The 13,186-nt window shown below is 39.6% G+C and overlaps 1 protein-coding gene across 1 annotated transcript; it reads left to right on the forward strand.

Moving 5' to 3' along the window:
* Positions 1-3,220: 3,220 nt before the first annotated feature.
* On the forward strand, positions 3,221-12,598 carry UBE2I (ubiquitin conjugating enzyme E2 I). The gene is made up of 6 exons (XM_062635076.1): positions 3,221-3,368; positions 3,618-3,701; positions 6,373-6,445; positions 7,978-8,087; positions 8,256-8,335; positions 11,920-12,598. The coding sequence occupies exons 1-6, from the start codon at positions 3,303-3,305 to the stop codon at positions 11,981-11,983; spliced, it is 477 nt and encodes a 158-aa protein (XP_062491060.1). The 5' UTR covers positions 3,221-3,302; the 3' UTR covers positions 11,984-12,598.
* The last annotated feature ends 588 nt before the right edge of the window (positions 12,599-13,186 follow it).

Genomic DNA, 13,186 nt, shown 5'->3' on the forward strand with positions numbered 1-13,186 from the left:
TTGCCTCGTTTTGGGGCAGACTACTCCAGTTGATTTTTTTTTTTTTTTTTATTTCCCCCCCGTGTCAGTATTTAACCTCCAAAGTAAAAATGTGAGGCTAGAAACATTAACGATTTTTTCCCCCTCGCTGTTCGGAATTAATAAGAGCTATTGAAAGTTTTTGAGGCTTAAAAAGCACATCGTTGGTGTGTTTAGAGACTTGTCATGGGTCAGAATTATGGGTGTGATAGCTGTTCCTGTGGAACGGGAATGCTTCTTTGCAAGACTTACCTTTTGTGTGTGGAAGTAGGTTCCCCTGCCCCAGAAGGTATAGATGGGTAAGATGATGTCCAAGCGAACGTAGTTTATTCCTATGAGTGTGTTGGTTTGGTTTTGTTCTTTCCAAAATAGCTGGTAGTAACAGCAGTAGAGTTGAGCTACTGAGTGAATTTGGAAGTTTGTGTTAATTTTCTAATGAATTCATAGCATTAAAAGGGATGTTGCTACCTCTTAAAGCTGGGCTGTGTCAAGGAGGGATTAAAACCAAACAAAATGTGAAGACTGGTCTGTTAGGTCTGTGTAAGGTAGGCTTGGTATAGTTCCTCCAGTGCAAAAGTTTGTGTTCCTCCCAGTGACGTAGCACATAATTACCTTGGGAATTCGATAGCAGTAAATTTTTGAGGTGAAGAAAACGAATTTGATGCGATTCAAAGAAAAACAAGAAACCAAAAACCCCCAAACCAACACAACTAAACCCTAAGAACTGGGGGGGGGGGAGAGATGTTATTTGTTTGTGTCATGGTGGCATGTGCTGTGCTTATGCATTTGCTTTTAAATTGTAACTATATCAGGTTAATTGAGATTTCTTGCATTTGTTGAGGTATTTCAGAAGCTTACAAAAGCTAAAGTTCATGTACAGGTATTTGGGCATGCTCCTATTCCAAAGGAGAGACATGGAAAAAAAAACAAACAGATCATTCACGTAAATAACTAAAGAAGTTAAAAGTAGCAGTGAGAATATCATATCTTCAGCTTTAATACTCAGTTCCTGTTCCTTCATAATGTCTGAAACCAAAATACATACTGAGGTGGTCAGTCTCTGTCCTATTTCAAGCTCCAGGAGAACTAAAGTTAAATTCTTCTATTGAAGAGCTGCTAGAGAGTATGTACTAGCCATTTGTTAATGGATTGATTTGCTTGTGAGGGGATGCTTACCTAACAGGAACTTAATTTTTGAAGTGGGCTTTCAGTTGTTTTTGTCTCTAATCTGTTGTTGTTAGTAGTTTGTAGTGATGTTTTAGATGTTTGTCTGCCCTTGTCAGGGTAACCAAAATCTGTGGAGACCATATACATGAAGCCCATTGTCTCATACACACTGAAATTTTGGATGTATCCTGTCAGTGTTTAACCAAGACAAATGTCCCAAAACTTGAAAAGGTATTCATAGAACATGGGGGGGGGGGGGGGGGGGAACGGAAGTTTAATTTACTAGGATAGAGTGTGGTGCATGAGCAGCTGCAAAGCAAGTGGGACACCTTCACCCCCTACCCGTGAAGTGGTTATTGATTGGTGATGCTCTGCAGGACACAGGTTGTTTATGTGCTCTGAAAAGTTGGCGTTCCCCCTTAGGTGCACGTCATTAATTGGCTGTTGGCCACAGGAAGTACAATTCACGTATTGGAAAGTGTCCTGTAAGGCGTGTCTTGGCAGCAGAGGCAGCTGAGTTATTGAACTATGGGAATGACATTGGAGTGGTTTATAAGCAGAAAGAGTTCCTCAAATTGTTATGGGCAGGTTTGTGTTCGTGCAGGGAACCACCAGGTGGAAGCACCACTAAAATCCTGATATATGTTCAGTAGTTCATTGACATTTGTTAATGCGCATGGGCTCACAAAATCCTTAAAACTACTCCCTATATAATTTGCTTAAGGGAGAGGTCTTTTTGTTCTGGTGGTATCTTTTCAGTGACTCCACATCTGCATGTCAACAGGCTAAAATCTTAAGCGGTATGTACATGCATGGAATAGGTCAGTGCTTGGTTAATCTTTTAAGCATGAGCATCATGTTAGATGATGTATGAGATTTTTAAAATAAGGATCTTCGTGAGCTACAGTTCATATGGTTCTAGTAATAGACTGCAATATTTTTACAGGTAACTGCATAGTAATAGAACGCGAGCTTTGCTTAATTACTGGTGAGTGCTTAAATGTTTATTTTAATGGAGTGGTAACGCTCATTAATTCTGTGAGTTTGTTTGGTGGAAGAATGCTACTCTCCTGGCTGTCATAAAGGCTTGCTCACTATGTGTGGAGTTGAGAATAAATTGACCTGACTTCTCCAGCTGCCAATTATCAGCTCTTATTTAAAATGGGTGGAAGAGCAGTAGGGAGGAGGATTAAAAATCTTAGCTGGAGTTTGTTTTGGCCATGTGGCTAGTGAAACCCTAGGTTTAGATACAGTTGGATTGTGAAAAATAAACTCTCACTTTGATTACTGTTCTGGGTGGAGAATCCTCTGGGAATTTGAAGGGACCACTCTTGCAGCCATTGTGGCTAGAACTGTTCTTGTGTCATCTGTAGCAGTAATCTATGCTGTATGTGTTTATTCTATAGTCTCAGTCACCAAGTAAGACATGCTTGGCTGTTAGTAAGGCATTGGAAGTGTAGAAAGATCATTCAGTTTATACTGGAGTTTAAAACCTGCTTTGTAGAATGAGTGAACCAGTGGCTATTCCTGAGTGCTCTTCTGTATTGCTGTCTACAAGTTCTATAGTGGCATGGCTGTGAAACTGAGATGATCTTGTTAATTGCTGTGTCTTTATTGCTTTTGTGTAGAATACTGGCTTTCAACAGGAATTTTCAGTCTAAAAATAACATGCATTGTTCCCTCTGTTTGCCAGAGACAGGAGCAATACAGGTGTTTGCCTGCAGAAGACAGCTGAACTTTCTGTGGTGTAGGAAGGAGATAGGTGTTTATCAGTTGTGCAAGTAGGATGTCTGAATGATTTTCTCATTACTGATAGTGTTTCTGTTGCCAAGCTACTGTTGAAGTAGTCTCTAAGATGTGACTCAGATACAAAACACAAGGTGGGGATAGTATTTTGTAGGTCAAGACCAGTAACTAAGAGGTTGTTGATGTAGGGAAACTTGATGTTATTCTTGATTTTAACTTCTGCAGGATGTGCAAAAATGCGTGTCTTGGAAACACACGTTGAAACTCCTGAAGTGAGCAGGGCTTACAGGCAGATGGTACAATGTGTTGTTTACACTATAAGGAAAAGTTTATACTAAAAGCAATTATTTTCTTTTAGAAGGACTGTGAATATGTCTGGCATAGCTCTTAGCAGACTGGCACAGGAGAGAAAAGCCTGGAGAAAAGATCATCCGTTTGTAAGTATGAGAACTGTGAAATTTCTGACTCTGCAGTTGGTTTGGAGTTCTGATGAAGGTTTTTTTTATTTTCTACCCTGATGTGATTTTTCCTATATTGCTTTTTTTCTATTTTTATTTAATTAAAAAAAAAACACATTTAAAGCTATGTAGTGCAAAAAGAAATAACTGTAAAGATAAAATATGTCATGAAGTATTCCAAGTACATCTTCCAAAATCCTCACCCTTTGGCTTTTTGCCTTAATTCAGGGATTTGTAGCGGTACCCACGAAAAATCCAGATGGCACAATGAATCTAATGAACTGGGAATGTGCTATTCCAGGAAAGAAAGGGGTAAGACTTATCCACTTGCATTCTGCCAAAACAAGATTATCCCTCCTCATAGCTAGTTATGTACTTTATCATGATGTCACTTTTAAATACCTATATAATATCTTCATGCTAGTGCTTTAAAGTGTTATAAACCACAAAGTGGAGCAAACAAGATCCTTAAAGTCAACATCTTGCATCCTAGGAAATGCATCACACCAGGAAAAGGTTAGTTTTGCTCACGTGATTCCTGATATTTTAAAAATTGGGGTTTTCACTTGAGTAAAAATGCTGTCTCTAACAAGAAGCAGTGTGCCCTGTTTGTCTCTACCAGACCAGCCAGAGGCTCTCTGTTGCCTCTCTCTTTGGAGGCGTGCTGTAGTGCACCTGCTTCCCCTGAGACACGAGTAGTTGAAACCACCAAAATGATTTCTTGTCAGTCAGATCAAAAATTGAAGTTGTGTTAGTCCTGGGATATCTTCGTTCACTTTTTTTTTACAGCAAATCACTTGTTAACTACCCAGAATCTGACTCCAAGAACATCTGTAACCTGTCCAGTTACACAACACAATCTTGCTGTCATGCTATTATCTTAGTAAGGCTTTTGAGTATCTGCTGTCTTTCATCTCTAAGGTATGTTGCTCTGTGAGAAAGACAATAAAAACTTGATTGACTGTCTGGTGTTCTACTTGAAGAAACTATTAAAAGCTATTTGTCTTCCCCTGTGACTGAAAGCAAACAGAATGTGAAAAGTTCATCATACCAAAAGGCTTCTCTCTTCTAAATGGGCAAGTTTGTTTCCTCTGAGAAATACGAGAGAATAAATATTTCTAGTTGTTAACAACTGACTACAGCTGTTCAGAACAAGTTCTTCAAATATAAAATAGCAAGTGAAATGAAACTTACTTGCTTTCTAAACCATGGTTATTTTGGTATTCATAGCACATTTTCTTCCTATTCCAGTTTGAGAATTTGCACAATGAATACCAATGACAATGGAGTGCTTGGGGGGGGTGGGGTGTGTTTGTTTGCTCTTTGTTTGTTTACTTTTTTTTTTTTCTTCTGCTAAAAAATTATATAACAATGGTAGAAAAGAGTTGGGGATGTCCTCCTAAGGTGGCCTTCAAACATAGCTGGCTGCTCCTGAGGATAGGATTTGATTTTTACTCAGGTTCACTTTAAAGAATTAACACTTATTTTCATTGCAGTGTGTCCATAGCAAGGGCAAGTTAGAGAAGGGGTCTGAATTTTACATACGCAATAAACTTTTCACTGTTTCTACACTTACCAGAGATCTGCTTGTCAGAAGATAGGCTTTTTTTTCCTTATTTCCAACTAAGATGACAAGGAAATATATTTTTGAGACACCCTTTTTGTCCTTTGTGGGATGCTTTTTCTAGATTATGTGAACTTTTTGAATAGTGCTGTCTTATTTTGTCTGTAGCACGGGAACTGCTCTTATCAGTGCTCTTCGCAGTTTCTGATGGGGATAAAAAGCTTCTGTAACCCAAAAAGATGGAATCTGTGAAACTGCTTGCTACCAAGTGCAGACAGGGTTAGTTTAGGCTAGTGAACCTCATACTAACTGTAGTGGTACTACAGTGCTGTCTAAAGTTTTTGTTCATTTGTGGGTTTTAGCCACGTTCTCATGAGGCAAAATAGAAGCCATTTACATCCACGTGCTTAAGGGGTGTATCCATATCCTATCTTCTCAAACTTATTTTAAGTGGCGGTATAATTCCACCTTTCTCAGTGAACGTGTATCATCTTGCATGATTTAAGCCCAGCCAGTAGCTCATTTCCTGCCTTCCCAGGTGGGATGGGCAGGAGAATCAGAAAAATATAAAACCTGTGGGTTGAGATAAGAACAGTTTCATAAATGAAATTAAGTAAAATCTAAGGATAATAGAAGTAATACCAACAATAACAATACTGACAATAATAGTAGTAGAGAACAACAACAAAGAAAAGGAGAAAATTTAGAAAACCAGCAGTGCTGCACAGTGCAGTTGCTCAGCAGCCTGACCAGGGCAGTGATCGGTCCCTTCCAGGTAACTCACCTCAGATTCTATCCCCAGCATGACATGCTGTGGTATGGAATATCTCTTTGGCTAATTTTGGTCAGGTGTCCTGTCTCTGCTTCCTCCCAGCTTTTTGTGCCCCTTCTCACTGCAGAGCATGAGAGACTGAAAAATTCTTGATCAGTGTAAGCTCTACTGAGCAACAACTAAACCATCATTGTTGTGTTATCAACATTATTCTCATATTAAAGCCAAAACCACCACCAGGACCAGCCACTAGGCACCCTCTCAGCTACTGGGGAGAAAATTAACTCCAATACAGCTGAAACCAGGACACATGTAAAACTTCAGAATTATTCTGTTCATCTGTGTACTGTGAAAATTTTACTTGTTTATGGAATTATCACCAGTGATCCTGGCTCTGCTGAAGACTCAGCAGCAGCTACTAGCTGTAATGAAGTGGAAAAGCAGGGTTTTAATTCTTCAGCTTGTTGTATAGGTAGGATAACTTGTCTCAGCCTAGACAGCATGCTACAGTGTAGGACAGCTATTTCCTGCTGTATAGCAAAAAGATGTCTTGCACTTTGTCTGAGAAATTATATTCCTGATGAGCTTTTTTCCAGAAGTTTGACTTCTCTTTGGTGTAATCTAAACTCTACCGTAACTCCTTATAGACACCATGGGAAGGAGGCTTATTTAAATTACGGATGCTTTTCAAGGATGACTACCCTTCTTCACCCCCAAAATGTAAGTAAAATGACTAAACCCCACAGGTTTGTTGGAACAATGTTAAACTAGTCCACTAAGTTCTATGAATGGTTATTACTTTCTTACAGATATCTTTTATTTAACAGAAAGTTTCTTTTTTCTTTTTCCCCACCCATCACTTTGCATTTAGAAAGTTGTGATGAAATAACGGCTCAGTGTAACAAAATTGTGATGGGAGGTTAATTACTGTGTGTCTTTCCTCAAAGTCTGACAAAAGCAGCACTTGAGGTGTTCACTACTTGATCAGTACTGTTTGGAAACTGGCAGGTAGGCATTGTTAGACTAAAGCCGTTTGTGTGTTCTTAATGTTAAGTTGGTCTTCTAAGCCAAGAACTCAGAAGGCAAGAACTTAGAAAAAATACTAAATAGAAAAAATTTCATCAACTTTTAACCTTTTCATCAGCTTGCTCTAAAATATGAATCTGTTCTTTTTCTGACACTATGTGCAACAGATATCTTCAGGTTTGAGGCGTTTGAGTTTTTTGAGTTTGCTTTATCCCATCTCAGAAGTACTTACTTTAGAAATCTGAAAGTATTTATTGCCTTGCCTAGTTTTTGTTTCTCAAATTGGCTTCCATGTCAAATCAATGACAGTGAATACAGATGGCTCCTTTGACAGTGGTTCATTTCTCATTTCGTTTTAGTGTTTCAGCTGTATTGGTTGTCTTGGCAACTCCTTTTGTTACCACCTAAATACACAAGGAAACATGTTTTAACTAGAAAATATTTAACGTTAATATCTTGAGAAACACCAACTAGCCCATCGTGCAAGTGTTAAATAAACTGCCATGCCTTAAGATAGGATGTATATGTGACTGGTAAGACTTCATACCAATGCAGCTTCTGAGTTCCTACTGAACTTCACAAGTAAATCTTGCTTATGAGCTGCTCAGTGATGTCAGATGAATTAGAAAACTGTATTAACATGTAGATATTTCATAGTGGCTGTTGCATTTAAATCCTGTAAACATTAGAGAAATGGCAGAATATAGATTGAGTGGCAGAAGAAGAGTTGCACAAGCCTAATTCTTCAGTGAGTCAGCCTTGCAAGTTGAATTTGGTTCCTCTTGTTTATACATTAAGGAAACGTGAAACTGAAAAAAATGCTAGGAGCTCAAGTCATCTTTGTGTAGAACTTGCAGTATTTTAAAGTGAGAAGAGATAAGCAAAGGGCATTCTGTTCTACGTGAGGCTGTAAAGACAGGATTGGTTAAAAAGGTCTTTATCATAAAGCTACTATAGACTATTTTGGTAGTTTCCATTCCTAACCCAGAAGATTAAAGGTCACAACAGTGTTACATTGCTTGGGCTGATACCACGGGTGTGATGAAGTTACTGCTTTAGGTGCAGGCTGAGCCAAGAAGAAAACCAATATTAATAGCACCAGAAATCTGTGTGGTTTTTTTTGGGGGGTAGGGGTGTCTTTGCCCATTGCTCTCCTGCCCTATATAAACCAGCTCGCTGATCTTGGTCTTAGTGCTGCATGCAAGTAATTCTCTCTTCCTCATCAGGTAAATTTGAACCACCATTATTCCACCCAAACGTGTATCCTTCAGGCACAGTGTGTCTTTCCATCTTAGAGGAGGATAAGGACTGGAGGCCAGCAATCACAATTAAACAGGTCATTATTTGTACTTAGACATATATTTAGCCCTTTTATTTGCTTTGCTTGCTTATCTGATGTGAGTGTAAGATATTCACTGTTTCTACAGTTCTAAGGTTTTTTTTTTTTGTTGAATGTCTCTTAGTAATATCCATGCCTATGTTACTTCTATTCCTTCTGCCACAGATCTTGTTAGGAATACAAGAACTTCTAAATGAACCAAATATTCAAGACCCAGCTCAAGCAGAGGCTTACACAATTTACTGGTAAGTATCTTTGCTTATCAGCTTGAAAGCTTTCATATTGCCTACAGCTGTCTGTTACTTACAGTATAACATGCTAATATTTTTAGGAATGATGAGGGGAATTTTCTTTGTGACTTATTCTGTGGAGATGCCTGGTTTGTGCTAAACTTGAACGAAACGGTAACTTCATGGTTAATAAGCTAGTGGGGCTTTTAATAGCATTGCAACAGCAATGAAGTGTGAAGACTCCTTCAGTTAGACCATGATTTTCATCCTGGTTCTAGCCAAACACAGAAACCTTTCCCCTAAAGGCTGAGTAGTAGTGATGAGACATAATTATGAGACCAGTGATAGAGGAGACTAAATTAGGTGATAAGTCCTGTTCATCAGTGTAGGAGTAACTTTTGTCCAGGAATGGGTACCTATAAGGGTAAGGGAGAGCTGCTGTGGTTGCTGTAGGAAATATGTGGCATTTTGTGAAAACTAGATATTCCAAAAGAATAGGTTAAGAAGTACAAAAAGCTCATAGCTTCAGCAGAGCGAAGCTTGCACTGGTGATATGGCAGTGATCATCTGGGAGCTAAAAAGGACCCTTTTTTCTTTTCTTTTTTTTTTTTTTTTCTTTCCTCACCATTAAAAATGGATCATTGGGGCTGATACGGAATCTCTGAGGGAGCAAAAGGCTTTAAACAAATGCTTTTGGCACTGACAGCTACTGAAATAATGACAAGATTGAAATCTGGAATTGCCATTCTGGACAGAAAAGAGGTGTCGGGAGAGAGCCAAGTTTGAAAAATGACATTTCATGAGACTTCATGTGCAGGCTATGTCAGAAATGTCTGCTATAGGATCCTAGTGAAAAGGAAACCTAGGGATGGGTAGCAAGTCCTGCGTTTAATTAAAAGCTTTGCTCAGTGTTAGTGAAATATCAACTGAAGACTTGATGGGGACTGAGTGCACATGGAGGATAGTCAGGTGGCCACAGTTGTACCAGCTCTTCTAGGAGCCACTAATAAGGAGGCAGGGTCCCCTCCTGCCCCCTTTTTTTTCTTTTTTTAAAGCCACTTCTGAAGGAATATTGGGCAAAATAGTTTTCTACATGTATAGACAGTTCATGTGGGTTTTTTATCAGCTTCTACCTGCATATATATATATATACACACAAAACCAATCTGCTAGTCTTTCTAGCTTCTTTATTGTGCTTCTAGGAAAACAAACAACATTGAGAATAAATATTGCACATAAGTTTTGCTACTTCAAATATGTATATATATAGTTTTCCATTTATCCTCTTCATGGCTTTTGGGCATGCATAGTGTTTTAGGTGAGTTACTGTATTTCTGCAGTCTGAGAGTATGTCTCTTACTACATAGTGGGTAGAAGCAGCAGAACGGAGCAGGATTATATATGCGTCTGTAATTTGGCATTTGATAAATAGTGGGGAAGACACAGAGCTGTTTTAAATAGATGTGGGCTGATGCCAGCCTTATTAAGTTCAGCCGTGTCTCAAGTGCAAAGTCCTACACCTGGGTCAGAGCAATCCCAGGCATAGCTACAGGTTGGGCAGAGAAGAGATTCAGAGCAGCCCTGCAGAGGAGGATTTGGGGGTGTTGGTTGATGAGAAACCAAACATGAGCCGGCTTCAGTGTGCGCTCACAGCCCAGAAAGAAACCCTATCCTGGGCTGCATCAAAAGGAGCGTGACCAGCAGGTCGAAGGAGGTGATCCTGCCCCTCTACTCTGTTCTTGTGAGACCTCACCTGGAGCATTGTGTGCAGTTCTGGTGTCCTCGACAGAAAAAGGACATGGAACTGTTGGAACAAGTCCAGAGGAGGCCACGAGGATGATCAGGGACTGGAGCACCTCCTGCATGAAGACAGGCTGAGGAAGTTGGGGCTGTTCAGCCTGGGGAAGAGAAGGGTGCGTGGAGACCTCAGAGCAGCCTTCCAGTATCTGAAGGGGGCCTATAGGGATGCTGGGGAGGGACTCTTCATTAGGGACTGTAGTGACAGGACAAGGGGTAACGGGTTAAAGGTTAAACAGAAGTTTAGATTGGATGTAAGGAGGAAATTCTTTACTGTAAGGGTGGTGAGGCACTGGAATGGGTTGCCCAGGGAAGTTGTGAATGCTCCATCCCTGGCAGCGTTCAAGGCCAGCCAGGTTGGACAGAACCCTGGGAGATGTGGTTTAGTGTGAGGTGTCCCTGCCCATGGCAGGGGAGTTGGAACTTCATGATCTTAAGGTCCTTTCCAACCCTAACTATTCTATGATTCTATGGTTTTTAGATAAGTTGTGAGCTATACGAGAATAAGCTTTGCATTCAAATAAGAATACTTGTTCTCATTCTCAGGATAGCTTTGGTACTGTCACTAACTTCAGCACTCTGAATGTGCTGACCACCTTGCTGTCCTGCAGGTGTGCAGTCTCGTACGGCGGGCATTCTTCTGTGTGGATTCTGAGGGTGTGAGGTCCAGCACCTGGGTTGTATTCCCATGTGACAACACAATAGAACTGTGAGAAAAATCTTAGAATAAGCTCTGTACGCCTGTTCCTGAGAAGCAGCCAGAGTGGTTTCAGTCTGGTCACTCCTAACTGTTCATTGGTGTAATCAGTTTGCTTCGTTTCTTCTTCTCCCCAGACCACTGACTTCCGAGGGGATACTGTGCTGCCTTTGTTTTTTTTTTCCTTTTACTGCAGGAAGCCTTCATAGCTGCAGAGTTAAGTTCAGTTTTACTGCAGAGCTGTCTGCAAAAGCCACTCACTGTAAACTACTCTTGGTACAAGAGTGATGGTAACAAAATTTTGTTTGGCTCTTGACGCTTCTGACGGCCAATAATAAAAAATATGGTGCTGAATGTAAATGGATGCTCTACTAAACTACTGCCATCCCTTGTTGGTCCAAGAATAGAAAACAATTTGCCCTTTTATGTATTGAGGCTGGGGCTTCATAACTGGTCACAGTTCTGTAGATAGACTTGGGGAACTACAGTGGTTTTTCAGAATGTTGAGCTAACTTTTGGAATGGGAGGTCAGGATAAGCTTAACGCTGGGAGTTGGGGTCTTCAAAATGAAGGCTGAAACTACCATACTGTTACTATCGTCCCATTTCTTAAAGAGCACTTCCTCTCTCTCTCTCCAAAGCAGTAAAGATGGTGTTTTAAAATCATATGAAGTGTACCAACTGTTAGTGAACTGCTCTCATCAGCTACTTTGTACTGTTAGGATACTGTTAATTGTATTTGTTAATGACTTCAGGTCTTAACATGGGGAGTGGAAAACAAATGCTTAACATGTAGGGTAAAGCTGGCCTTGAGAAAGAGCAGGCACAGAACTTTTCATAGAGACTGGTGTGGTGTGAATTCAAAGTACCGTCATTTGACAACAGATGGAGACTGGGAAGTAACTAGTTAAACAGTACTTCCCTCCAAAGGAAGTTATCAGAGTAATGGTCCAGAAAAACTTTTAATATATTACATTGTTCAGTGAATTCCTATCTAATTGCCTTCAGCAATGACTTGGTTTCGTATTGAAAATAACTAGAATAATTGTAACATAGTCTCTTGATTTCTCAAGATACAATTACCCTTTCTCCTCTCTTCTATTCAGCCAAAACAGAGTGGAATATGAAAAGAGGGTTCGAGCACAAGCCAAGAAGTTTGCACCATCATAAGCATCTGTCATGCAGCATCATAAAAAGGAAGGGATTGGTTTGGCAAGAACTTGTTTACAAAACTTTTGCAAAATCTAATGTTGCTATGTACAATTAATATCCACTTAGGGGAGGGGGTTGTATGTGTGCCATTTTCCATATTCGCCACTTGTATACAGTTCTAAATTTGCTGAATTGCCCCCAGTTTTTTCATACAGGGTCTCTTCCTTCAGTCTTTTGTATTTTTGATTGTTATGTAAAACTTGCTTTTATTTTAATATTGATGTCAGTATTTCAACTGCTGTAAAATTACAAACTTTTATACTTCTATAAATTCACTAGTATCTCTAGTTCCTTTGCTCTCTGATGCAGGCATGCTTTAAAATGTTAGAACTATATTTAGCCTCTAGCTGGCTGTATGGAAAAAAAAAAAACAAAAACCACCACAAAAACCATGCCCTCCACCCCCTTCCCTCACTGAATTTGGTTTTGTATCTTTGAGAAACTAGGCCGTTACTGCTTAAGAGCCTCCGAGATCCAAAGTCAGCCAGCATCCTTATTCTGCATCACTTCCTCTGTGTTTATATGGCATTCTGTCTGTGTTGCTGTTTAGAATAAATAAACTGTTTATATAAAGGGCTTTGTTTCATTTATCTTCATTAAAATGATTAAAAGATTGCCATTTAAATGGCTCTGAACACAATTCAGTGCAAGTCCTATTTTTAAGGCCTGTGATGCTGCGCTTACATTTTGCTTAGATGCTGCCCTCATTTGTTTTTCCTGCCTCCAACCCCAAAATGAATGCAGCCCCTCTTTGGGCCCTCAGTGCTAATTGCAGCTATTCAACTTTGAATACAGAATTCTGATTAGCTAGAGACCAGCTGCTTACTGTGCATAATGAGATCAACGTGCTGGTGTGATCACATTAACATAAAATAACACAAGCATTAGACTGATATGAATAATAACAGAAAGAATGTCCAAGGAATGCAAGGGGACCTACAGCAACCGGGCATTTTAAATGGTACTTGTTTATCAGGAATACTTCTGTGCCTTCTTCCATATGTCAATGTATAGAGCTTTTAGGAAAAGGACATGCATAATGCAATTAAAGTTCCCTTCTGTAAAGGAAAAGTTAAATTATGTAAGTTATTTTCATGTATGTCAATCTGATGTGCCCTCCATTAAACTTTCACTGCTTTTTAATTGCATTTTTTTAGTCAA

Source organism: Pezoporus occidentalis, unplaced genomic scaffold (assembly GCF_034315485.1).
Source record: "Pezoporus occidentalis ecotype Australia unplaced genomic scaffold, CSIRO_AGI_Poc_V1 ctg449, whole genome shotgun sequence".
NCBI classification, from domain to species: Eukaryota; Metazoa; Chordata; class Aves; order Psittaciformes; family Psittacidae; genus Pezoporus; species Pezoporus occidentalis.

What these genes read in the sequence shown, in the direction of transcription:
- UBE2I (XM_062635076.1), top strand. Translation starts at nt 3,303, where the DNA reads ATGTCTGGCATAGCTCTTAGCAGACTGGCACAGGAGAGAAAAGCCTGG. An exon ending in CTATTCCAGGAAAGAAAGGG is followed by an intron (nt 3,702 to 6,372) that starts GTAAGACTTATC and finishes AACTCCTTATAG; the next exon opens with ACACCATGGGAAGGAGGCTT. An exon ending in CCCTTCTTCACCCCCAAAAT is followed by an intron (nt 6,446 to 7,977) that starts GTAAGTAAAATG and finishes CTTCCTCATCAG; the next exon opens with GTAAATTTGAACCACCATTA.